The sequence below is a fragment of the Budorcas taxicolor genome, chromosome 1, assembly GCF_023091745.1.
Source record: "Budorcas taxicolor isolate Tak-1 chromosome 1, Takin1.1, whole genome shotgun sequence".
Taxonomy (NCBI): Eukaryota; Metazoa; Chordata; class Mammalia; order Artiodactyla; family Bovidae; genus Budorcas; species Budorcas taxicolor.
In genome coordinates, this window is record NC_068910.1 from 1777569 (window position 1) to 1803132 (window position 25564).

The 25564-nt window shown below is 62.6% G+C and overlaps 2 protein-coding genes across 2 annotated transcripts in view; one reads left to right on the forward strand and one right to left on the reverse strand.

Moving 5' to 3' along the window:
- CFAP92 (cilia and flagella associated protein 92 (putative)) overlaps window positions 1-18393 on the forward strand; it is a 31547-nt gene extending 13154 nt beyond the window's left edge. The window contains exons 7-18 of the mRNA XM_052636875.1: window positions 1193-1339; window positions 4826-5010; window positions 5934-6832; window positions 10209-10403; window positions 10885-11176; window positions 15997-16161; window positions 16486-16686; window positions 16757-16907; window positions 17001-17118; window positions 17651-17830; window positions 18215-18287; window positions 18331-18393. Coding sequence (XP_052492835.1) covers window positions 1193-1339; window positions 4826-5010; window positions 5934-6832; window positions 10209-10403; window positions 10885-11176; window positions 15997-16161; window positions 16486-16686; window positions 16757-16907; window positions 17001-17118; window positions 17651-17830; window positions 18215-18287; window positions 18331-18393 — 2669 coding nt within the window. The remainder of the gene's footprint in view (window positions 1-1192; window positions 1340-4825; window positions 5011-5933; window positions 6833-10208; window positions 10404-10884; window positions 11177-15996; window positions 16162-16485; window positions 16687-16756; window positions 16908-17000; window positions 17119-17650; window positions 17831-18214; window positions 18288-18330) is intronic.
- The window catches only part of ACAD9 (acyl-CoA dehydrogenase family member 9), a 39023-nt gene continuing 31644 nt past the window's right edge, over window positions 18186-25564 (reverse strand). The window contains exons 9-18 of the mRNA XM_052636344.1: window positions 23903-23978; window positions 22658-22728; window positions 22350-22469; window positions 21719-21847; window positions 20819-20898; window positions 20287-20413; window positions 20020-20097; window positions 19474-19602; window positions 18828-18900; window positions 18186-18590 (exon numbers count right to left, since the gene is read on the reverse strand). Coding sequence (XP_052492304.1) covers window positions 18490-18590; window positions 18828-18900; window positions 19474-19602; window positions 20020-20097; window positions 20287-20413; window positions 20819-20898; window positions 21719-21847; window positions 22350-22469; window positions 22658-22728; window positions 23903-23978 — 984 coding nt within the window. The 3' untranslated portion in view covers window positions 18186-18489. The remainder of the gene's footprint in view (window positions 18591-18827; window positions 18901-19473; window positions 19603-20019; window positions 20098-20286; window positions 20414-20818; window positions 20899-21718; window positions 21848-22349; window positions 22470-22657; window positions 22729-23902; window positions 23979-25564) is intronic.

The following is a 25564-nucleotide window of genomic DNA, read 5'->3' on the forward strand; positions in this document are numbered from 1 at the left end:
CTCGCTGAGAGCCATCCGCTGGTCACCAGTTTCATATCGCTGCCAGCGGCGGTGCCCGTCCTTGCTGGGGCTCCAGCACACGCAGGAGGCTCTGGGCGCCTGCCCTGCGGGTTCCCGGCTGTGGGACAGGCTCGCTGGTCCCTCGGGAGATGCTGCTGGTGTAGTCCTGGCTGCACCCCCTCGCCCTCCTGACGGCAGCACCAAGAATTCCCACTTCTCCTCTGCGTCACCCTCGCTTGGCAGAGTCAGGGCCCAGTTCCTGGTTCGTGGGGTTGGGAGCGTCTGGGAGTCATCGCCCTATGTGTGTGTCTTCATTTATGTTGTTCTGTTGGGTTGAAATGATTTTTCCTATTGTCCCCAAGCCTTACTTTTTAGGGTCTTTTGAACAGTTCTGCGTAGTTCACGCACTGGAAGCTCCGCAGGCTGGGCTGTGTCTCACCGTTCCCCTGCATGGAGGCTGTCTCGTCACGTGTGGCAGGCGTTCGCCTGTTCTTCCCCAGTTTGCACCTTGGGGAACAGTTTGGAAACTTGTGCTTATCCAGACGGCAGCCTAGTCCCCCATGTGTGCGTCTGATCGTTGCGAAGTTTTTCTTTTCCGTCTTTGGTCTGCAGCTCACCCTGCATGTGGTGTGGACAGTCAGTGCCCTTAGTCACCCAGTGCCCCCTTTCCCGCTGATCAGAAGTGCTCCCTCGGGCCCCTGTCGCGCCCTCTTTGTGTGCCTGTTCCTGGGAGTTTGCCCAGCGTGGTCGGTCCCGTCGGTCTTTCTGCCGCAGAACCAGTAGCTTGTGGTTTTAGTCGCCCGGCGCCTGCGTCCTGTCGTCTGAGCTGGGCTCTGGGCTGAGCCTCTCACGGACGTTTCCCTTCTCTCTTTGGCAGACGGGGGATTGAGGCTCAGCTTGGTTACAGCGCTTGCCCTGTAGGAGACAAGGAGCTGGTTCTGGAACTGTGATGGCTCAGCTCCAGGCCCCAGCCGTCAACCCTGCACTGTGGTTAAGGGCCAATGTGGAGGAGAACTTGGGTGTTTTCCGTGGCTGGTGTTGGCACGGAGGCTCTGGGCAGCGGTGGGTGGGGGGACCAGGATGCCCCCTCATTTCCTGCTGCTCTCCACAGGTGGACACCGCTGGGGTGGAGCAGGAGCCTCTGACTGCAGGGAGCCCTCCCTGATGCTCTTCCCTTCCTCTGATCTCACAGGTAAGCGGAAAGAGTCGGACGGCAGGAGGAAGGTGCAGAGGAGGAGGAAGACGTCTCGCGGGGAGAGGGCCGCGGATGTGCGGCTGGCAGGCCCCGTGAAGCACGGCAGCTTCTCCATCCAGCTGGAGGTCCTGCCGCTGCTGGCAGGTAGGCACCCGGCGTCCCGGCAGGCGGGCTGTGACTCTGACCCAGTGAACTGATGGTGCTGCTGGAAGAGGGCGTGGTTATCATCCTCACCGTTTCTTCAGTGTGGAGCTTCCCTGAGGACACACAGCTCAGGGGCAGAATGAGGGTCTGAGTCTTCTGCTTTGAAGATCCACCCCAATTTATAAACTAGGTTTGATCGAAAATAAATAGGTATTCTGTCCATGGATGGAAAAAATTAGCTGATTGAGTAAAATTATCTGACCTTGTCTTAAAAAGGTAACATGGAGGGAAGCCTCCTTGTTTCAGAGAAGGGAATCCGAGACTTACTTCGCTCTGGGTTTTTTGACCATCAGGGTGGACTAGCGCCGTCTTCCGGATGACCTGAAGAAGCAGCTTAGGTCGACTCACACGGTCACTCTCCAGGTTCAGGAATGCTGGGAAAATTCTTGTTCCCATAGGCACTTGGGTTGATGTTGATACGTTTCAAGGAAACACTCTTAACTTTTCAGTTCGCACTTCCAGACAGATTTTTGAAGATCAGTTCCACCCAAAGTGAGTTTTCAGGGACTCTCCACGCACTGCCCGAGCCCTGTCCAGAAGGACCATGCCTCCATGCAGCCGCCCCGAGACCCCGCCTGGGGCAGCGTCTTGGGTTCACGCTGCTTCATGAACCGCTGCTGCTCCAGGTGGGTGGGCCCCGGGGACCTGCCTGGCCGGCTCCTGACTTTGCAGTGAGGGGAGGGGGACGCCCGGCTGAAGACACGCCTGCTGGAGGGGCGTGTCTGGCAGGCGAAGCTGAGAGGTGCCTGGGCTCCCCTCCCCGTAAGCCCTGCCACGAGGGCCTTGTACACGCTGACAGGGACTGCGGGAGTGACACGCCGGCTGTGATTCTGGCTCAGCCGCTCCCCAGCAGGTTGCCTGCTTTCTCTGAGCCTCAGTGTCCTCATCTGTGAAATGGGGACAGTGACTTCCTCCCCCCCAGGGGTGTAGCACAGATCACAAAAGATGCTGTGTGTGGACGGCTCTGAGGGGAGCCCTGCACATGGTGGGATCGGACAGGCCGCTGGTGAGGAGGCTGCTCCTCTGCCAGGACGGCTGCTGACGGGGCAGCTGCACACCAGGCGCCTCCAGCAAGGGAAGCAGAGAGACCCCTGCCCCCTGCCCCCGGCACCGACGCCACGGTCTGTGGCCACAAACTGCAGATGGCTGTGGCTCATCAAGCCAACTGCAGGCTGCTTTTCCCATAAAATATAATAGCGTGAGACTGATGGTTTTGAACTGTGGTGTCGGAGAAGGCTCTTGACGGTCTTCCACTGGATAATCGGAAAAGCAAGAGAGCTCCAGAAAAACATCTACTTTTGCTTTCTTGATCACGCCAAAACCTTTGACTGTGTGGGTCACAACAAACTGGAAAATTCTTCAAGAGATGGGAATACTAGACCATGTGACCTCTTGAGACGTGTATGCAGGTCAAGAATCAACAGTTAGAAATGGACACGGAACTACAGACTGGTTCCAGATTGGCAAAGGAGTGCGTCAAGACTGTATATTGTCATCCTGCTTATTTAACTTATACGCAGAGTACATCATGAGAAATGCTGGACTGGAAGAAACACAAGCTGGAATCAAGATTGCTGGGAGAAATAGCAATAAACTCAGATATGCAGATGACACCACCCTTATGGCAGAAAGTGAAGAGGAACTAAAAAGCCTCTTGATGAAAGTGAAAGAGGAGGGTGAAAAAGTTGGCTTAAAACTCAACAGTCAGAAAACAGAGATCATGGCATCCGGTCCCATCACTTCATGGCAAACAGATGGGGAAACAGTGGAAACTGAGAGACTTTAACTCCTTGGGCTCCAAAATCACTGCAGATGGTGACTGCAGCCATGAAATTAAAAGACACTTGATCTTTGGAAGAAAAGCTATGACCAACCTAGGCAGCATTTTAAAAAGCAGAGACGTTACTTTGCCAACAAAGGTCCGTCTAGTCAAGGCTGTGGTTTTTTCAGTGGTCATGTATGGATGTGAGAGTTGGACTGTCAAGAAAGCTGAGCGCTGAAGAATTGATGCTTTTGAACTGTGGTGTTGGAGAAGACTCCTGAGAGTCCCTTGGACTGCAAGGAGATCCAGCCAGTCCATCCTAAATGAAATCAGTCCTGAATATTCATTGGAAGGACTGATGCTGAAGCTGAAACTCCAATACTTTGGCCACCTGATTCAAACAACTGACTCACTGGAAAAGACCCTGATGCTGGGCAAGACTGAAGGCAGGAGGAGAAGGGGACGACAGAGGATGAGGTGGTTGGATGGCATCACTGATGCGATGGACATCTGAGTTTGAGCAAACTCCGGGAGTTGGTGATCGACAGGGAGGCCTGACGTGCTGTGGTCCACGGGGTCGCAAAGAGTCGGATACGACTGAGCGACTGAACTGAGCTGAACTTGCACTGGAGAGTCCTAAACTGGGCGGTCTTCTATGAAAAGGCTGACGAAGTCCTAGAACAGAGGTCATGATCGGCGACGGCCTTAAGCAGTTGGTCTGTTGCAGAGAGTCACGAGGGCGCAGGGAGGGGTCCTCCAGGAGGTGCCTGTGGCTCCCGCAGACGTACCCAGTCTGTGCCCGGGACTTGTTCTGGAAGCAGCTGCTCTCTTTGAGTGCGAATGCCCTAAACATATACTTGCAGCCTCGTGAACAGAAGCGAATCGTCCTTTTTGTGCACGGAGCCTATGCTAGCAGAGCCTACCAGTCCGTCACCTTCCCGCACGTGAGCCGTCGCCATCCTCTGCACCCTGAGAGGGGCGGGATCTCTGTCCCTCTTGCACACGAGGATGTGGAGCCTCAGAGAGCGTGTGACCGCTTGTAGGTCACACGGCGACTAACAGATCTGGGGTTTGAAACTAACCAGGCCCCTCGGCTTGCAGGGCTGGGGCTCAGCTTTTCTTTTTCCTGCCTTCCCCAGTATGTCTCCTACCACTGAGGCGTCCGGCCCCCTTTTAGGAGAGAAGTGTTCTCCCAGCCGGTGTGCCCTGCGGCAGGCCAGGTCCTGCTTCCTTTCTGCAGTCACACTGTTGCGAAACCACAACGAATGAGCCCGCACGCCGCGACTGCCGATGGCCGTGCGCCCAGACCCCCTGCTCTGCGACGGGAGAAGCCGGGGCCCTGCCACCAGGGAGCAGCCCCCCTCAGCTGCAAGCAAGGAGCACCCACAAGGCCGCAAAGACCCAGCACCCAGCCCAGCCAGAGATAAAGAAACGAGAGCGTTTTAAAAAGGCACACACTCAGATCCTCTTCGGGAACCTATGAGGCCCCAGTAGAGAGAGGGGTGCTGACGTGGTGCCTGTGGACGTCCCCCAGTTGTGACCGGTATCTCCAGTTTTCCTCCTCGAGGTCTGACTTTGTCTTCGGCGCTCCAGTTCCCCGGCCCCTCTGTCCTGGTCGCAGGGCTGTCTTTGGGAATCGGCTCGCCCTGTCTGTCTGTCCTCAGGATGGCAGTCTGTCGTGAGCCACAGCAGCGGGAGGTCGGCCAGCATCTTAGATTGTTTCTTGACACTGAAAACTGAGGTTCCCCTCATGACGGAAGAGCAGAAGCAGGATCTGAACCCCATGACCATAAAGATCAAGTGTGTTTCCTCCCTTCCGTCGCAGCCCGTGCCCTTCAGGGAGCTAGAGGTGAGTGCGAGCCGGGCCGGCTGGGGTCAGAGCGGCCCTTCCGGCCGTCCACACCTCACCCGCCGTCCCCCGTCCCCTGGGCCCTGATGACAAGTACCCTCGTTGGCCCCGTCTCACCACTTAGGGCCGCTCAGCCAGACCCAGAGGGTGTCAGGTTCCTGGGGCCAGGAGTCCCCCAGCCTGAGGGGTCTCAGTGTGATTCTCTGAGGCCAGGCTTGGAAGTGGATTTCTCCAGAAAGCCTTCTTCATTATTTCTTCTGGGTACCAGGGAGGCCATACCAACCTGCCCAGGATTATTTTCAGATAATTTTCAGTATCAGCCTTGATTTCAGAAAAATAAACAGTGCCTTGGCAGCGGCAGTGTGTGTTCTGACCACACGCTGTGGGAACGGGCAGCTTCTGATGCAGGAGGCTTAGCGCGTGCAAGCTTCCCTGTCTCTGTGTGGACACAGGCCTGCCCCTGCCAGGCCTCTTACACCAGACCCCAGTTTTGCGTGGGCGCTCTATATGCTCAGGGTGACCCTTGCCAGCTCCCCGATGTGTCTGTCTGGGACACACGGATTCCCTGTCCTGAAGGCCTCTCCTCTCTGCCTTCTCCGTGCCTGGCCCCAGGACGAGAGGAGGCATAGGGCCTGTCTGCGTGGCTGGACATCCCGGGGGGTGCGGGGGGCACCTTGCAGCTCGCTGAGCCCTCCCAGCCGCCAGGTTGGGGCCCTGCAGGTGGCCCTGGGTCCTCGCAGTGGCCTGAAGAGCAGGCTCTGTCCTTGGGGCTTGCGGATAATGAAACCGAAGACCACGGTGGCTGTCGGTTGTGGGGGGCAGGGGGTGATGAGCTCGTGCTGGGATTTGAGCCGCTGGGTGGGGGCCGCCTGGAGGGGAGGGGGATGGGGACAGGGGGTGACCCCCTGCCCTGCCGTTCGCAGCGGCTCTGCAGCCCCGTGTACTGCAGGTACCAGTTCCACAGGGCCCCGGTGCATCGCACGGAGGGCCGGCCGCACGGGAGCCACGTGTACTTCCAGGATGTCAACGTCATCTTCCTGGGGGCCATGCACCCCAGCGACCTGAGGGAGTATCTGGAGGGGCCCCCCATGGTGGTGGAAGTGCACGACCGGGACCGCAAGTCCGAGAGCTATTCCCGCAAGCCCACCCTGTTTGGGGAGGACCCCCTGGATGCATATCTCAACCTCCAGGCCCTCATCTCCCCAGGAGACACGGAGAGCAACCCCTTTGCGACCCAGGAGAAGATGTGGGACCCGCACGGCGTGGCCCGGGTCAGCTTTGCCAACCTCCTCCTCGGCCACAAGTACCTGAACCTGGCCGCCCCCGTGCACAGCTGCGAGCCCTGGGCCACCTCCCTGGGCCACGGCCACAGGAGAGGGCACGCGGTGGGGCCCCGGGGCCCCAGGGAGGGCGTGCCACACAGCCTGATGCTGCCGGGGGACTACGTGGAGGCCAGCTGCCTGCTGAAGCTGCGGGTAGATGTGGCGGTGCCGCTGCGTGGAGGGCTGGGTGGCGCCGACTCCACGCTCTCCCGGTTCGGCCGCGTGGTCTTTGTGTTCGAGTCCAGGCGGGTCTCCCTGCTGCACAGCCTCCTGCAGGACGTCACCATGATCAACGCCAGGGCTCTGGCCCTGGACTCCTACCCACTGGAGGACATCCAGCAGATCCTGTCCGCCTTCAAGATCCGGGTGAAGACCCAGGAGCAGCCCGACCTGGACGTGCTCACCGGTGTCCACCTGCTGGATGGGAAAGTCCACCTCCTCATTCTGGAGGGCCTGGCCGACCACGGCCTCCAGCAGCTGTGGGCCCGTCACCAGAGCCGGTACGTGGGCCGCCGTCAGGGCGGTGGGGGCGCCTTCGCTGTCAAGCTCAGGCTCAGTGTCGCCGCTGGTGGGAGGCGTCCATTGATTCAGTGGCGTGTGTGTGTGTGTGTGTGTGTGTGTGTGTGTGTGAGTGAGTGTGAGGCTCAGTCGCATCGGAGTCTTTGTGACCCATGGATTGTAGTGCACCAGGCTCTGTGGCATTCTCCAGGCAAGAACGCTGGAGTGGGTTGCCATGCCCTTCTCCGGGGGATCTTCCCCACCCGGGGATCAGACCCGCAGCTCTCAAATCTCCTGCACTGGCAGGTGGGTTCTTTACCACGGAACCACCAGGGACAGGATGGACACTTTACAATTTAACTAGGCTGCGGGTGTCTCTTCTTACTCAGATTCCACCAAAAAAGTCTTTCGGTGGTTCATTTTAGTTTTCAAATGCAAATTTCACGTAGGTGAAAACAGGACGTGTGTGTCTTTCTCTGACTCACGTCACGAAGCGCAGGCTGGGCCCGTCCATCTGGGTGCACGTGGCCGAATCTCACCCTCTCTCATGGCTGCGTAATACTCTGTGTATCTGTAGATCCCATCTTTATCCTTTCGTCTGTTGACGGGCACTTAGAGCAGCCATACGTGGGCTGTTGTAAATCGGGTGCGTATATATTTTGAAAGTATCGTTTTCGTTTTCTTTGGATAGATACCCAGGAGTGGAATTCCTGGGCCATCTAGGAGTTGGACCCTCCTTGCCGTCTTCCTCAGTGGTCAGTTTACATTCTCACCAAAAGCAGGCCCAGGTTCCCCTTTTCTGCGCCCTTGCCGACGCTTTATTTCTCGCCTTTGTGGTGACAGCCGTTCTGATGGGCGTGAGTGGCTATCTTGTGGTTTTGACTTACATCTTCCTCATAACTGATAATATTGAACGTGTTTTCCTGTACCTGGTGGCCGTGTGCGTCTCTTCTTTGGAAAAATGCCTATTCAGGGCCTGTGTCCATTTTTCAATTGGGTTGTCTGGTTTTCTAACATAGAGTTGCATGAGTTCTTCATATATTGCATGTTAATATTGGATTAATGTTGGATATAACACTGGATATTAACCCCTCATCAGATATATACTTGGCAAGTGTTCTCCCCCATTCAGTAGGTTGCCCTTATGCTTTGTTGACGGTTTCCTTTCCTGTGCAAAAGCTTTTACGTTTGATCAGGTCCCATTGGTTTCACTTTTGCTTCTGTTTCCCTTGCCTGAGTGTGTGTCTGTTTAATCACTCAGTTGTGTCCAACTCTTTGTGACTCTGTGGACTGTACCCCACCAGGCGCCTCTGTCCATGGGATTCTCCAGGCAAGAATACTGGAGTGGGTCGCTATTCCCTTCTCCGAGGGAATCTCCCTGACCCAGGGATGAAACCCGGGTCTCCTGCATTGTAGGCAGATTCTTTACTCTCTGAACCACCAGGGGAGATAGACCAAAAAAATATATATATATTTCTAGGACCAGTGTCAAAGAGGCTGCTGTTCTCCTAACAGGCTTATGGCTTCAGGCCTTGTGTTTAGAGCTGTGATCACTTTTGAGTCTATTTTGTCTATGGTGTGAGAAAATGTTCTAATTTTATTTTTTGACATGTGGCTGCGCCGTTTTCCTGGCACCACTTCTGGAAGATAGTCTTTTCCTCGTATATTCTTGCTTTTCTTGTAGAAGAAAAATCTATTTTTAAGAAGCCAAATTGTAAAGCTTTCAGATGAGATAGGAGGACATGTTCGTGACCTCTGGATAAAGATTCTTAAATAAGACAGAGGCATTAGAATAAAGGAGAACAGTGACAGCTTTGGCGATATTAAACTGAGTAACTTCTGTTCATCCAAAGACACCATGAAAAGAAGCCACGAAGTGAGAAAAAGTCTCTGCAACATGTGGAGCTAGTTAGTACTCGTGAGTGTGTAGAAGTGCCTGTGAAAGAATAAGGAAATCGACGAAGACGTCCCAGTGGGAGAACGGGCGATAAACCTGAGCAGGGGAACCAGCAAGGGGGCCGCCCCCCACAGCCCCGCGGCGCAGGCCGCCTCTAGTCTCCCCAGGTCCGAGGAGATGGAGGGCTTCGAACGCAGCAACACGGCGGCGACGGGGGGCGCGGGGAGGACGCGGGGCCGGGGCCGGGGGCGCGGGGGGCGCGGGGAGGACGCGGGGCCGGGGGCGCGGGGGGCGCGGGGAGGACGCGGGGCCGGGGGCTCGGGGAGGACGCGGGGCCGGGGGCGCGGGAGGCGCGGGGAGGACGCGGGGCCGGGGCCGGGGGCGCGGGAGGCGCGGGGAGGACGCGGGGCCGGGGCCGGGGGCGCGGGAGGCGCGGGGAGGACGCGGGGCCGGGGCCGGGGGCGCGGGGGGCGCGGGGAGGGCGCGGGGCCGGGGGCGCGGGGGGCGCGGGGCCGGGGCCGGGGGCGCGGGAGGCGCGGGGAGGACGCGGGGCCGGGGCCGGGGGCGCGGGAGGCGCGGGGAGGACGCGGGGCCGGGGCCGGGGGCGCGGGGGGCGCGGGGAGGGCGCGGGGCCGGGGGCGCGGGGGGCGCGGGGCCGGGGCCGGGGGCGCGGGAGGCGCGGGGAGGACGCGGGGCCGGGGCCGGGGGCGCGGGAGGCGCGGGGAGGACGCGGGGCCGGGGGCGCGGGGGGCGCGGGGAGGACGCGGGGCCGGGGGCGCGGGGGGCGCGGGGAGGACGCGGGGCCGGGGCCGGGGGCGTGGGGGGCGCGGGGAGGACGCGGGGCCGGGGCCGGGGGCGCGGGGGGCGCGGGGAGGACGCGGGGCCGGGGGCGCGGGGGGCGCGGGGCCGGGGCCGGGGGCGCGGGAGGCGCGGGGAGGACGCGGGGCCGGGGCCGGGGGCGCGGGGGGCGCGGGGAGGCGCGGGGAGGACGCGGGGCCGGGGCCGGGGGCGCGGGGGGCGCGGGAGGCGCGGGGAGGACGCGGGGCCGGGGCCGGGGGCGTGGGGGGCGCGGGGAGGACGCGGGGCCGGGGGCGCGGGGGGCGCGGGGCCGGGGCCGGGGGCGCGGGAGGCGCGGGGAGGACGCGGGGCCGGGGCCGGGGGCGCGGGGGGCGCGGGGAGGACGCGGGGCCGGGGCCGGGGGCGTGGGGGGCGCGGGGAGGACGCGGGGCCGGGGGCGCGGGGGGCGCGGGGAGGACGCGGGGCCGGGGGCGCGGGGGGCGCGGGGCCGGGGCCGGGGGCGCGGGAGGCGCGGGGAGGACGCGGGGCCGGGGCCGGGAGCGCGGGGGGCGCGGGGAGGCGCGGGGAGGACGCGGGGCCGGGGCCGGGGGCGGGCGCTGGGACCGAGCCGTCTGGTTCGCGGCGTTTTCGGCGCAGCGTCCCTGGCAGAGGCAGGAGCCGGCTGGCGTGCTGTCGCCTTGCAGGGTCCCGCGGGCGGAGCAGGGTCCCTTCAAGGCGCTCTACAACTCGGAGCTGCGCTTCCGCCAGCGCCTCTACGCGGACCTGGAGACGATCCTGTACCGCGTGCGGCTGTTCCGGCCGCTGGCGCAGCTGGTGAAGCAAGCGGCCCTCTACGTGCGCAAAGCGGTCCCGCCGCAGGTGTTCCAGGCGCTGAGCAGGTGCGGGCGGCCGCGCGGCCGGGCTTCCCCAGCGGCCCGGCTCCGGAGTCGGCCAGCCCTAAAGGAGGGAAACACGGGGGCGCCCCTGTGCCCCTGTTGGGGCGGCGTCCTTCCAGCTGCGCTGACACGGGGCTCCGTACCTAGTGCCCTTTCCCTGGGAGGAAGGAGCCCTGAGCCCCACACCCTTTCGGCCAGCCTGTTGACCTTCCGCGCACAGTGGGGCGGGGGTGGATGCGAAGTAGGCAATAAGGCCACCTGAACCAGAAGAGAACCGGACTGGCACGTGGTGGGGGGCTGGGAGGCCCGGGAAGGAGGCCTCCTCGCGCCCCTGCCCCTGTGGGCACAGCAGACAGAATCTGACACCTCGTGTGTGTGCTGTGTGACCTGGGGCCAGCTCTCCGCCCTCGCCTGCTAAGATGGGGGTGCTCTGGTCTGCGGTGCCAGGCGGGTGAGGCTGAGCGGGGGCACTTCTGCCTTCCAGGACCTACTGCATCTGCCGTTACAGCTCCAGGCTCAGGGAGGTGATCATGGGAGACCTGCTGCCCTCCTCGGCCATGATCAAGGAGCTGAGCCAGGAGTTCGGGATGCCCATGTCCCAGGAAGACCTCACAGAGCGGAAGCTGCTGGCCGTGGCCCCTGCCCCGAGTCTCGAGGGCTTCCAGGGCCGGAAGCCCACCCTCGCGTTGCAGATCCATTCCCACCAGGAGAAGTACCTGCAGTGGCGGAGCGCCGAGATCCTGAAGAGCAGAGGCCAGAAGGCGAGCCTGGTTCAGGTAGGTGCTCCCCACGCCGGCTGCGAGCCTTCCCGGACCCGCCCGTGCAGTGCGCTGTGAGGGACAGCCAGCCTCTGGCCTGTGTGTTCTCCTGCCCGGGGACCCCAGGCCAGGCAGTGCTCGGTGAAGGGCACAGCCACGCCAGGCTGCACATTTCCTCCTTCCTTCCGGCCCTGGCAGAGCTCATCGTTCGTGTGTGTGTGCATGCGTGTAACACCTCGCTTTGAGTTCACCATAGAGATGTGTGTGTGTGTGTGTGCGCGCGCGCGTGTAATACCTCGCTTAAGCTGCCAAGGTCATGTCTAAGCAACACAGGAGATCAAGTAATCTGTGTTAGAAAGTGCAAGTAGATGGGAAGGGGACAGGAGAGTGGGGAGCTGGTGAGGAGTCGGCAAGACAGGTGCGTGTGGCCTGACGGTCAAAGGCCTCTCTTAACCAGTACCAACCAAAAGGGCTTAAAAACCACCACCGTCTGTGATGCCTTGAATTCTGTGTAGGCCTCTGGTCTATGTGGGTAGAGCCCCTGCCCCTCCTCTAGTGAAAAAACATCTTTCAGAAGTTTGTACCTTTTATATCCATGAGCGCCTTATGAAAAGCAACAAGGAGGTGGTTTCTTTACACTGGTGTTCACCTTCTTAGCTTTTCCCCAAAGAAACACTGCTTGGATTATTTACCAATCTACTTTTACTGTTTACCTAATTCACTAGTTCAGTTTTTACTTTTTATAATGTGTTAAAACATTTTCCCTATTTGTTTTTAATGTCTTAGGAATTGCTACTTTAAAATACTTTTAGATACCTATTCCTATTAAGATCACTAATTGAAGTCCAACCATTATTTAATTGTTCCTATTTATACTAAGATGTAGCTAATATTAAAATCCACAAAATCCACTCATTGTCGGTGCACTTAGATCCCGTCTTAGGTTTCTCAATAGGTTTCACAGCCCCTGTATCAGTTTAGGGACCTCCCGCAGTCACAAGCCTTCTCATGTTTGCTGTAGTCAGATGCCGTTAGCTGTGCAGCCCCCAACAGCCCCGCCAAGGGACTCCGGGCTGGACAGGTTCCAGGGACGGACTGCTAGCCGGGGCCAGAGAGGGCAGAGGGAATCAATGAAGCATGGCTTTTCTCTTTCCTTTAATCTCAGGCCTTTGCTATATAGCAGTATAGTCCGTTTGAAAAACGATGCTTGTCGGTGTAAAACCACCTGATTTAGTTGTGACATGTATGTACAGGATAGCTATTCTTCTGGGATTCTTATGCTGTACAGGTTATTTCAGAAGGACAAGAATAGTTCCCTGTGCTGAACTTCAGGTCCTCGGTCCTGGACTATCTATTAGGAATGCGGATTTCTCCGTATCTGTTCACCTTCAACTTCGAATTCCCATTGGCCACTCAAGGTGCCCTTTTGAAACTCTGTGTTAGAAAGCTGGGAGTTTCTGTTTGCTAGTCATCCTGATCTCTTCCCATTTTGCTAGAATGGAAATCGTATGCTCTGTCTGGCTGACCTGACATACCGCATGATCCTTCCAGGTCCAGCCCTGGGGCTACCCGTGGCATAATCAAATAAGCTCAGTGGTGGTTTTTCATGGCTGAGTGATCAATCGGCCCATCCTCTAGAGGGACCACGTGTGGTTTACGCATCCATCGGTTGGTGGAGACGTGTACCTGTCTTGAGTGTTCTAAGTAGTGCCGTAGTGAATACTGGGGCGCCTCTGTCGAGTTCAAACTGAACAGTTTTCTCGGGATCCAGGCCCAGGTGTGGGCATGTCAGATCCCAGGTATAGCTCGTTTCAATAGGTTGTTCCCACCCCCCCTTTCTTCCTTGCAGGGTTCTGGGGAGCCTGTCCCTTGGACGGGCTCTGGCCAGTATACATTCCCAGTGACGGCCTCGGGGGCAGGTGGCCATGCCTCTGGCCCCATCCTGCGTGCATTGCTCTCGTAGACGTGTGAGGCTGGGCCGTGGGGACTGGTGGGATTTGGCTTCTCGCTGTCGTTTTGATTGGCACACCTGCTGTCATGAAGGATGCGAAGCTGCTTTCCCTGTGCCGGAGGTGTAAGGCTTTTTTTTCCCCCCGTTTTCCCTCCCTCCAAGAGTGGCGAGAGGGAACCAGCCCTGTGGCCCCGGCTTCCTGAAAGCGGGCCCCGCCCCCTGACCCCCACTGGCCTTATGAATGCAGGGTGCCAGGAAGCGCAGGTGGTCCAGCTGTAGCTCCAGGAAGTGTCCACAGGATGGCAGCACCTTCCCTTGCCCGCCTCGGGTGCCCTGGGCAAAGCGGTTTCTCAGGGCAGGTGGGCTTCCAGAGCTGTGCCTTCCAGCCCGGTGTGCCTGAGCTAACACCCCTGGGCGGGCGTGCATCTCCCGGCTTCTTCCCCGACAAGCCCCGTCCTCCAGACTCATCCCAGGTGGGCCGCAGCAGCCCGGCTGAGGAGGGAGGCTGCAGTGGGGAACCCCAGCCCCCGGACGCGGGAGGCCACGTGAGTCCTCGAGGCCTTGACACGCAGCTCGGGACTCTGGTGCCAGGCAGAGGCAAGCAGGCAGTAGAGGCTTCCTCCCGGGCTGTCGGGTGGTGCGGACCCCCGCCTGAGGGTGGGCTTCGCAGCCTGAGTCGGGGAGGTCAGAGGGACAAAAGGAGGCTTGGTTTTCTTACCCCTTCGTTGAACGCTATGCCGACGCTCCACTGGAGTGCAGCTCGATCGGCAGTGTGCCTGGGGTCGGTGCACAGCCGCCGGATCCAGGCAGGCCCTGTGGTCGGTGCACAGCCGCCGGATCCAGGCAGGCCCTGTGGTCCGTGCACAGCCGCCGGATCCAGGCAGGCACTTGCACGCAGGCGGTCTAGTCTGTCTTGTCTACTTTATGGGCGGGTTTGGGCCAGGGCAGCGTGCCGAGCCATCAGGAGGAAGGAGGTCATTTTTGCGCAGTAACGGTTGCAGACTTCTGTGTCTAGGTTAGATGAAGGAAGGCAGGCAGGCAACGCACACATGTGCTTCTTCACATCTCTGTTTCATCCCTTTCAGAGTCCTGTGGGGTCTAGGGCTCGCGCGAACCCTTGGGTGGGGGGGCGGAGCAGAGGGGACGAGAGCCTCCAAGGATCAGATCAGCACTTCGCCCCCTCCTCCTGGGGCAGTAAAGGTATCAGGGACTGAGAAGCCGAGGCCTGCAGGAGAGACGGCCAGCCCCACACCGGGGCCAGAGCAGCTGGGCTCAGGGCTCAGGCTCCCCATCTCATCTTATCCCCACCCTTACAGTCTGGACACTGAGCCCCCCCGGCCGTGGAGACAAACCTAGCCTTTCCTGGAGAGGGTTGGACACCAGCCTTCCTCACTTCCTTCCCTTCGTGTGAGATGAACCCGCTGGCCATGTCCGCGGGGTCAGCACGTCGCCGAGTTCAGGGCTGGACCGTCCCCTTAGGTCCTCGGTTCACGGGAGGGTGGACTGAGGTCAGAGGGCCGCCCCGCACTGCGGGTGTTTCCTGCGGCGGCCTGGCTTCTACAGCTTGGCATCTGTGGCCCCACCTGTATTTCTGGAATCCGCTGCAGCTCCTGGGCGCGCCCTGAAAGGCTGGCTCAGTTCTCGGTCGCACCTAATGCCTTGAGGCAGCCGTCAGGAACCCTTCTCTTTTGGAAAAGCCCTGGATACTCCTCTGTGGCCGGCGCTTACTTCACACCCCTGCCCCCCTCTCAGCTTTCATTTACACAAGCTCATCCCAGCAGCAGGCTGGAAGCCGGAGACCGTCTCTCATCCTGGTGGCGCAGGAGCGTGTGTGTGAAGGCACATGTTGCCCCGCGACGCTGACTCACACCCGCGCGCCCCCTCCTGCCCATCCTCCCCTCGGGCCTTTAATCCTGGGTCCAGAGCAGCACCCTCCGTGTGGGCTCCGACGCCGTTTCTGCGGCCTTTCCTCTGCTCCCCAGCCCCTTTCTGCCTCTCGGTGCCGCTTCTCGTGTTTCCAGCCTCCACGCTCTGGGTCCTTACTGTCACCCTCTTATCCGAGGTTGCCTTTCGGGGAGCAACCGGTTGGTCTCCCAGCTCCCCAGTTCACTCTGCAGCCATGCCGCGGCGGCAGTGTGGCCCATCCACTCGTCTCCTCTCGACCCCGAGGCTTCCACGGCCAGTATTTTTGCTTTGGTCTCAACTTCTGCCTCACAGCGCTCACATCTTCACCTGGTGTTGCTAAATGACTGTGATCCTGATCTTACCTTCTTGTCTTGCCCCTTCGAGCCACCTGGCTCCATGTGTGGCCTTTCCCATGACAAAGCACTGCTCACTCCAGCTGGCAGTCGGGACTCCGCCACTCCCGTCAGGCCCAGGCCAGCAGAGAGCCCCAGGCCCCCAGACGAAGTTGCGGCCACTGTCTGCAGGTGCCAGGCGACTGTCCGCTTCCCACCCTGGGTCAGGAGCACAGGCAGGACCCCTGGTTTCGGGTCATCACCCACGCGCCAGCCCTGGGGTGAGGCTGAGCAGGGGGCTTGCCCTTTCCCTGGTGCAGACGGGCCAGTGCACCCGGGCCCGCCACAGCGAGCACAGCTGGACGCTGGATGCGACGCCCCCCGCGAGGCGCTCGCCGGCCCCCGCCCGCGTGTGTGGCTCACAGCCATGCTGAGGCCTCTCGAGACTAGACCGCGGCCCCAGCCCGCGGCTCCCGCTGCGGTCCGCTCATCTCCAGTGTGGACGGCGGGGCTGTGTCTCTTGCTTTGGGCGGGCTCCAGACTGCTTCTGGGAACCTGGGCGTGTGGCTGCCTCCCAGAGGTCCCCTCGCCAACACCCACTAGCTGCAGAGGCACCCTGTATGGGGCATGACCAGCGTCTCCTTCTCCAGAGAAACATCTCGGCGGCCTCCCGGGTCGGCAAGAAGCCTCCCAGCTCTGCAGCGAGGGTGATGCGGGTCTCGGCCCCGAACATGCGCACCGTGCATAACTACAGTATCCAGACCCTGAACTCCGTGGAGCTGGCCAAGAAGGAGCTGTATCGGGAGATGGCCAAGGTGAGTGACGGCGCAGGGCCCAGAGCAGCCCAGCGTGCCCACTGCGGGCAGGGCAGGGTGGTGGGAGACCCCGTGGCCGGCGTGGCGCAGGGGGAGCGGCTGTGTTCCCACTAAATGTGAACCCTCCACCTACAGCGGGGGCTGGGGCCCCGTGCCTTCCCAGCCGCGTGTGGCTGTGAATGGCCACGGGCCCCTGGCCTTGCCTGGGCCGAGGCTTCCCTCTAGCACTGGCTGCTTCAGGAGCAGCCTCTGACCCAGGGGATAGGGCCCTAGCGCCTGGCCCACTCCAGGGCACAACACCTGCCCATCTGCGCTCGCTCACAGGAGCCGGGCAGGAGGTTCACGTATTCGCAGAAGTACCTGTCCGCCACAGTGGGGCCTCTGGACCCGGAGGAGGAGGAGAGGAGGGCCCGCAGGGAGTCCCGCCAGGCCTGGCGCACGCCCAGCGGCTTCCAGACGGCGGGTCTCCACACCATGGGCACGACCCAGCCCCTGGGGCTGCCGCCCATCAGCGCTGCCACAGAGGTGGGTGGCAAGAGTGGGGCTCGGGCAGGGGTCCGCGGGGCCTCCCCTGACCTGCTGCTCCCCGACACAGGAGTGGAGGGAGAAGGCCCTGTTCGCCAACCTGCTAGAGCCGGTGCTGCAGCGGGAGAGGTGGGGCTGGGACCTGCGCCACCAGGACTTCAACCTGTACACACGGCCGCCGGCGTTCCTGGAGCTTCCACCCGCGCCCAAGCCCGGGGCAGGTGAGAGCGGGGCCTCAGCCCAGCCAGGGCCGGCAGACCACAGGCTGGGCTCTGGGTGGTACACCGCGCTCTGCTCTGCGCCTGCCCTCTCAGCAGTGAGAGGGCACGACTGCCTCCAGAGGCTCCCCGGAGCCCTCTCGGACCCAGCCACTCATCCCTCCAAGAGGAAGGGCCACGATGACCCCTCTGCATCCTCGTTACCCCCTTGTACGTGAGGAGGGACCACAAGCATTTATAGGCTGAGAGAGAGCCAAAAACGTGTGACTTAACAAAGCCAGAACCTTTGTTCAGGGAGAGAGCTGACTGGCGACCAGGAGGCTAGGTGAGGGCGACTCGGGTCTCCTCTGTTCCTGCGCTCCCACGGGCAGCTGGCGACGGAGCCTGCACCAGGAGCGCGTGCTGACGTGCCGTGGGGGCCGGCACCCCCCAGGCTCTGGGCTGCGGAAGACCCCCGCTCCCTGTCGGGGGTCCCTGGCCCAGGGTCACGTGGGTGGCCCAGCCTGGGAAGGCCCGCCTCGGCTCTCTGTCCCCTTGGGGACGAGGTCCCCAGGTGCATGGGCAGGCGCGTGTTCCCCCTACCCCCATGCGGTGAGAACAGCCCCGCAAGGGATGGGGACACTGCAGGGACGGAGCGGGCCCTGGGCGGGCTCCCGTGCAGCCGGGCCCCTCCTGACAGCTCCACGCAGGAGACACAAGCTCTCCATCCAGGGCAGAGCGCCTCCTCACCCGCGAATCACTCACAGCTTTGGAAATGACTTCCCCACGAAGCCCCAGGTCGGACCTTTGGGAGAGAGGCTGTCAGGGTTCTGGGCGCTCGCTCGGCCCCACCTGAGCAGGAAAGCCTGGACGCCTCAAGGCAATGTGGAGGGTGAGCTTTCTGGACAAACCACCCAGGAGCCAGACCAGAGCCTGAAGCCTGCCAGGTGAGCATGCGGAACAAGGATGTCAGCAACGAGTAGACGGGGGCCCGGACCCAGGCCAGCTCGTGCCGGGGGAGACAGTGCTGTGCTCAAGGAGAGGCCGAGGAGCTCCAGGACAGCCCTGCTGTCACCCAAGCAAGCCCAGCGCCGAGGCGCACAGCCCTCATGCTGGGGACCAAGGGCCCTGGAAACCAGCCCGACGGCGGGCCTGAGGATCAAGCTCTGTCCACTCAAGGCTGGCTCAGAGGAGACGTGTGTCTAGACCTGCCCACACTTGAAGGGCAGACAAGCTGTGCTGAATGCTTCCTGGTGCAGGTTCTAAGCGCCTTTCTTTCCAAATTAAAACCAACGACACGGATGCAGTTTTCGAGCTGTTTCTTGGAGAAGGTGCAGCCTCACAGATGTATGCACCGTGCTGCGACATGTGCCCACCAGCCTCCTCCGAGTGCCCCCCGAGCCGGTGAGTCTCAGCAGCTCCGTGCTCACCCCACGTCCACTCACAGGCCGAGATCGCGTCTAGCAGCGGTGCCCACAGGTCGGGGGCCCAGGAAAGGCCCGTCGGGTGAAGAAGAGAAATGGTCAGTTTGTAATAAACCAAGTTCTGTACCTTCGGGCCGCTGTGGGTGTGTCTGGGGCGGCGGCCGTGAGGACACGGGCCCTCTTCAGGACGCCCGGTCTAGGGGGTGGGTGCAGATGTAGGCCCGCTTCTCAAGGATCTGCTGGGACACCTTCTTGACCAGCTCATCCAGGTTTTCTGGAGAATCTACGCAGGAGACAGGAGGGACGCTGCTGGAGCGCTCTCTCCGACAAGGGCAGCTCGCCCTGTGGAGGGGCCCTGAAGGCAGCAGTGCCGCGCGGGGAGGGGCCTCTGGGCCCAGGCCTCTCCCCACGGTGCACGCGACCTCGGCGTCCGTGCCCACGGTGCCTGGTGCGCGTGTCGTCCCCTCTGCTGCCCAGCAGACGCCGGGTCCCCTACCCCCCAAGCCTAGCACCCACTCACGTTTGTCTAGCTGAGACAGGGTGAAGAGATTCTGGTGATAAGCTTCTGAGCAGAAGATGTTTGCCAACAGAACCTGCCAGAACCAACGTGCCCGAGGATGACTGCCGGGGGCCCTGCTTAGCACAGCCCCACCCTGGAGCCCGACCTCTGCACTCCCAAGAGCCCCGTCTGTCTACCCAGGCGGGCACCTTGCCGGGTCAGGTGGCCGGGCTCGGAAGCCGTGGCTTTAGGTTCTAATGAGCCCTACCCCCAGGAGGTGACTCAACATCTCCTCAGCACAGGGGCGTCCCGACCCCGAAGCCGTGGGCCAGAGCGTGTCCAGACGCGTGCAGACACGGAGAGGACGCCTGGGCCCGGGACCCCGACCGTTACCCCCTCTTCTCTCCAGCAGGAAGGCGGAAGGCAGCAGCCTCGCGTCCTGAGCATCACAGACCGTCCGCTGGAGTGGAGAGTGCCGGCCCCTGCCACGGCCACAACTTGGCAACGCCGCCAACCTCACCAACCTCCCCCAGCTCCAGGTCGTCGGGAGGGCACCGCATGCCCACCTCGCCGGGACACGGGCCTGCACCCCCCCAACCCGCAGGCCTCAGTAAAGCGCAGTGAGAGGAAGCCGCAGCACTGTCGTGGGCCCAGACGGGGGGCTCACCTCGTGGTCGTGGTCCCGCAGCCCCAGGCGGATGGAGCGGCTGGCCCGGGACAGCACGGCCGTCATCGCGTACAGGTTGATGAGCACATTGGCGACTCGCTTCAAGACCAGCTGCTCCTCCACGATGGTCTGGGAACGCAGGCGGGGGAGACGTGGCCCTTGGGACCCCTGCCCCACAGTCCTCAGCAGGGCCCACCTCTGCGCCTCACTCTACGCCCCAAGTGTGGGCGGAGACACGTCCCAGAGCCTGGCTGAGGCCAGAGCCCGGAGCTCCAACACTCCAGCCACAGATCAGCTCTCAAGACCCAGGGCCACGTGGGGCTGCCCCTCCCGGCCTCAGGGGGCCTCTCGCCAACTGGAAGGTGCCCCCGGCAGGGTTCCTCCACGCCTGCCTCTGGCGAGCTGAGTGGCCCACAGGGCAGGCAGCCACAGCCAGCCGCGCTCTGCACCCCAGCCCTCCAAGGCGACCAGGCCTGGTCCCTGGGGTGGACACCCGCTGGACCGCTGGCTCCGATGCTCGCCTGCCAGCCTCCCAGCCCCAGGCACCTTGCCGAAGCGCAGCAGCAGGCTCTCCACAGAGCGGCCGAAGTAGTACACGTTTTCCTCGAGCTTGTGGGCACCGTCCTGCTGGGCCAGGGGAGGGCTTAGCTTGGCATTGCCCACTGTGGTGCCCAGGCCCTTCCGCCACCGCGACGGTGCAGACAGGGCCACCTGGGGTCCCGTGGACCGACTGGTCCTCCCCAGTGCCCCGGCCACACTCTTTCTGGGACAGACATACTGACGCGGGGCCGGCTCCCCGCTGGGCCCACTCACCGCAAGGCTGGGGTGCACAACTCCAAGCTTCCCAGTCAGTCCCAAGTCCACGGTGCGGCCCAGGGAGTCCCGAAGCCTCTGGCCGACGGTCTCCATGATGGTGGTCACGTTGCCCCGTTTGAGCTCCCTGCAGAGAGCACAGGCGCTGTGAGCTGGGCCCCCAAGACCAGCTCCCGTTGCCCCCGGCTTCAGGGCACCCACGGCAGCTCCAGATTACATCCGCGCCCTGCCCCTCCCCTGGCCCGCCTGTCGGGAGCAGCCAGAGATGCCAGGGTGACTGACTGAGGGTTACCTCATCGCTCCGGTTGTAAAAGCCGTGGGGGTGGATGACAGTGTGACCTCGGGGCAGGACCCTGGCAGCTTCCCGGACAGCCATCCCCCAACCACCCCCCCCCACAGCCCAGGAGTGAGCTGAGCCCCACCAGACTGTACCCCCATCCTGGGAAGGGGCGGTCCCCTCCTCCAGCTGCTCCAGCACAGGCATCTGCTGGGCAGGGGGTCCCGGGGGGCAGGTGGTGGGCGCGGCACCTACTTGACCCTTGCCGTCAGGATGCGGCCGGCGTGCTGCAGGCCTGTCAGGGCGATGTACATGCGGAGGATCTCATTGGTTCCCTGGGGCCGACGACATCCAGGTCAGAGGCCATTCCCAGGGGCCAGCTAGGCCATGCTGCTGCCTGCTAACCCTTGGGAAGCAGCTGGGGGCAGGGCTATCACAGGGGCCCGGGGGCAGGCAGGCTCCTGCCCCCCCGGGGGCCCTGCCCCACGCCATGACTAGCCCCCCGGGGGCCCTGCCCCACGCACGACCACCCTGCAAGAGTCACTCCTTTCCCCGACTCTGTCTCTTTAAGGGAGAGGCAGCTTGCCCCGGGTGGCAAGGGATGCTTGACCCAGGATACAGCAAGCGGTCGGCGGCCACTCTGGTCCAGGCCCAGCTCCTCTGGGAAGGAGCTGGCTGTTCCCTGGCAGCGGGTGTCAACACCCACAGGGCCCCGCTCCCAGCAACCTGAGTCGTGGGTCCTCAGGAAGGCAGACTCGGCGGTGGCTTGCCCGTCGCGCTTGGTGGCACGTGGGTCAGAGGGGCAGGGCTGGACTGAGGCCACACCACCGGGCTGTCCCCAGGAGAGGCTCCTCTGGGAGAGGAGGCAGGCGCAAGGCGGCCTCCAGGTTGACCTGAGCCCATCCCGGGCAGTCTGGGCTTCACGCTGAGGGCCCTGCGTCCCCGCTGACCACCCCACCGGCCATGGAGGACCGTCACGTCCAGGCAGGGGAGGGGCCTCGGGAGAGCAGTCCTGGGCGGCCTGTGAGCTCACGGCCACAAATTCCCTGGGCGCGCCCTCGGGGGGACCCGGGGAGCTGCAGACCCCCCTGCCCCCTGCAGAGGGGCATGCAGGCAGGTGGGAGGGGCTTGCACCAGCGGGCCAAGCAGGCTCACCTCGAAGATGAGCAGGATGCGGCTGTCGCGCAGGAAGCGCTCATACGGGTGGTCCCTGACATAGCCTGAGCTGCCGAAGACCTGCAGCGCCTCGCTCACGCACGTCCAGGCGCCCTCAGAGCTGAACACCTGCGCGGATGCGGGCCACGGTCAGCACAGGCCGCCGGTGGAGCCGCATGCAGAGGCCTAGGTGGAGAGCTGCGCTTCGGGACAGGGCCACCCCAGCCCGGGGAGGGGCCCTGCCTGTCATCTCACTGGTGGCCCCGAACTGACTTCTTCTGCCACCCAAAACAAAACCACAGGACACGCTGGTAGTTGCCTTGGCCAAATACTCATGAAAGGCAATTTTGACACCGAAACGTAGAAAGGCCATAAGCTAGAACAAGGCAGGCCTTCCCAAGGCACCCCCGCCGCTCTTTCCGGTGGGTGTGGAGTTATACTTTTCTCCTTTCACCGTGATCAGCAGTCAGCTGGTGACAGCCTGGCACAAAGCCCACCAGGAGCCCAGCGGGGCTCTGTGCCTCTGCCGCTCTGCTCCCAGCAGCGTCCTGGGGTGGCTGGCGTGGGTGCCTCATCAACGTGCAGGCAGCGGCTGACTGACGGGGAGGATGGCCGGACTGCTGTCTGGTACCTTCACAATGGCGGTCTCGATGGAGCAGTCGGGGAAGCCAGGCGCGTCCAGCATCGCCGCCGTGAGGTAGGCCATGCTTTCCATCACGTAGGCCTTCTGCGCCATCAGGGCAAACTTCTCCTGGAGTGTTCAAAAGAACAGTCAAGACCTGCTGCACAGAGACCCAGGCCTGCCAAGCCGCAGAGCGAGCCCGGGGCCAGGAGCGCCAAGCCGGGGGCAAGCTCGTCTTCGCCCCAAATCCCCGCCGGGAGGGCAGGCTCTCAGTGCCCGAGTGGGGGACTGCCCGCCCAGCCCTCGCCCCTCCGCACCTGAATCAGGCCGAACTCACTGAGGTTCCTGTTGAACTGTTTCCTTGTGCAGGCGTACTCGGCGGTCATTCCTGAGTGAGAGTGGAGTTATCAAAAACAATTTCCCGCCGTCCTGAAATGCTTTCCTAAGTCATCACCCATGCGCACTCAGACGGGAACCATGAGAGGCGGGTCCCCTGAGACTGAACACCCTGGATGTCACAGTCCCACCTCCCGGCGTCTCCGGGGAGCGGTGCCCATCCCCTCTGAGCGGTGCCCGGGGTAGGGGACGGAGGGGCGCTAGGCCGGGGCTGCGCACAGGGGCTCACACCCAGGAGGGCAGCCCGTGGCCCGGGTGTGCTTCGGGGTCCTAGGCCAGCTCTGAAGGCACAGAGCACCCACAGCTCCCCTCCCACTGCTCCGCAGACGGGCTCCCACGCTCCCGGATCCCAGAGGCTCCCAGACGGGCTGCCACGCTCCCGGATCCCAGGGGCTCCATGGCTTCTGAGCGTGAGAGCGAAGCTTTCCAGACGAGGCAGCAGAGTCCGGGGCTCAGGGCCGTGGTGGCAGCTCAGCTCAGGGAGATGGGCCCCGAGCGTGCAGGCTGACAGGGCCAAGGCCTCGGGCAAATCGCTGCCCCCTGGGAGCCTGGGTCTCCTCTTCCGTAAACCAGCCCCGCCCTGAGCGGCCCCTGGCATGCTTGCGCCTCAGCCTCAGCCACTTCCCTCTGGCAAAGTGAAGCCAGCAGAGATGTCTCATGCCCCCCAGATCCTAGTGGGCTGTTTTAACTTCACTGGCAAAGGGAAGGAGGTCTGGGTTTCAGGGACCCTACTCGAAGAAAGGAACCATCCAGAGGCCGGGAGACCAGGATCCCCAACCTGACTTCACCGCCCGCCCCCCCCCCCCCCACTGCCATAAGACAGCTGTGGAGCACCCCCCACAACGTGCGGACACCCGTGGAGCACCACCTCCCCCACCGTGCGGACCCCCGTGGAGCACCATGGCCAGGCCTTCGGGTGTCCAGCTTGCATTCGCTCGTTCACTCAGCAGCCCTCACCTCCCCCGGAATGTGCCACCCCATCCCATGTATGCTGGGACCTGAACCCTGGCCCCGCAGGCCTGCCTCCGTGCACCCTTCCTTCTGGATCAAGCCCGGACCCCAGGCTTGAACGGGACGGGCTGTCAGGGGCCGGCTCAGCAGCACCCCGCCCTGCCACCCGGGGGCACGGGGAGCCCGGGCGGGGCCAGGTGTCCCCACTCACCCACCGATCAGCTTCTTGAGCATCCCGGCCACCGTGCTGCCCATGCTGAAGCGCCCGCTGTTGAGGATGTTCATGGCCACCTGCAGGGAGAGGGGGTCCAGCGCGGGTCAGCCCGGGGGCCTGGCTGGGGAGACCGAGGGCCCTGGGGGCACAGCACGCGAGAGCCTCGTCCACTTCGGCCAGAGGCTTTCTTGACCACAGGAGTGTCCGGAGGAGACAAGCGCCCTGGGCCAAGAAGCACAGTCCCCACCCCTCAAGACCAGGCTGTCATCACTGCGATGCTCACAGCCATCCGTGCAGTCAGCCCAGAAAGGAAGGGGACGCCCTCCGTGCCTCAGGGCAAAGGGAGCCGGGGCTGAGACGAGCTGGGCGTCTGCCTCCAGTGCCTCACTTTCCTGGCGCGCCTCAGCGTCAGGGCCCCTTTAAGGGGTGAAGAGCCTGAGGTTCCAAGTGGTGAGCCCCTGGCGGTGCCAGCCCCTGCCTGGCGTGCATGGGGCCCACCCTTCCACCACGGATGTGCTCCCTGCCTCCAGTTCCTACGGTGACCTCCGTCCTCTTCTGACCCCAACTCCCGACCTACAGCGAGGGGCGAGCGGACACACAGCTACCCAGGCACCAGATGCCGGGTCCGGGGAGGCGCCCCCTGCAGGCCCCAAGGAGCACAGACACCGCAGCCCCGGGCAGCAGGCAGCGCGTGGTGGGCTGGGGACTAAAGGGGAGCACAGTCCAGTGGGGGGTGTCGGGAGGTGGGGAGGAGGGCGCCCAGACACCCAGTGGGCGCCAGCACGAAGCCCCAAGAGGGCCTGGGGCCTGCTCGCCTCTCTCAAGGCTGGGGGCCCCAGGCTGAGGCCTGGAGGCAGGGGCGGCAGCGTGTGACATGCCTTCGTGCAGACTGCTCACCTAGGTGACTCAGATTAAACAAACGTGCCTCTGAGTTTGAATGTATGATGAGTTGCTCCATACACTGAGTGGAGACTCTTTCAACAAAGATCCTACGGGGTTGGGGGGACTGGAAGCATCTGCTCCAGTCACTGGGCGACAGACTCGGTCCTGGCAGGTGAGTCCAAGGCAGCTGGCCGTGGGGCGGGCAGCCCGGCTAAGTCCCAGTGCACAGTGACACGCAGGCCCTGGGCCCCTGAGCCATGACGTCAGCCCTCCTGTGTCTCGGGACGCGGGACTACGAGGGGACGCGACTCCCCACCTGGGATCCTGGAATCTTCCCGCTGGGCTCCTGGATCGTTCACGATCGTGAACAAGCTCCCCTCATGGCCCCTTTGCAGTTTACCCTGAACTTCACTTACGACAACAGGAGGTGAAGGCTGGATGCCAGCCTTCGCCTCCTGGGGGATGATGGAAGCCTGGGGGGCTCGCCCGACCAGAAGGGGATCCTGGGCCCAGGAATCCCTCCCTCCCAACACGGATCCTGCCACCTTGTCACCTTCCCACGGCGGGGCTGGCTTGCCTACAGCCCTGCTCCAGATCCCAGACAAGCCGTTCCTGCAGCACCTCGCCCCACAGGCCAGCCGCCTACTCCCCCAGGAACCTCCGCTCCCCGGGCCTGTGGTCATCCCACCCTCCATCTCTGGAATCACCCCAAGCGCTTCATGCTTTACAGTGTTGAGGCTGACTGGTGGATAACCCCACTCCTCACAAAGCAGGGCTTTAG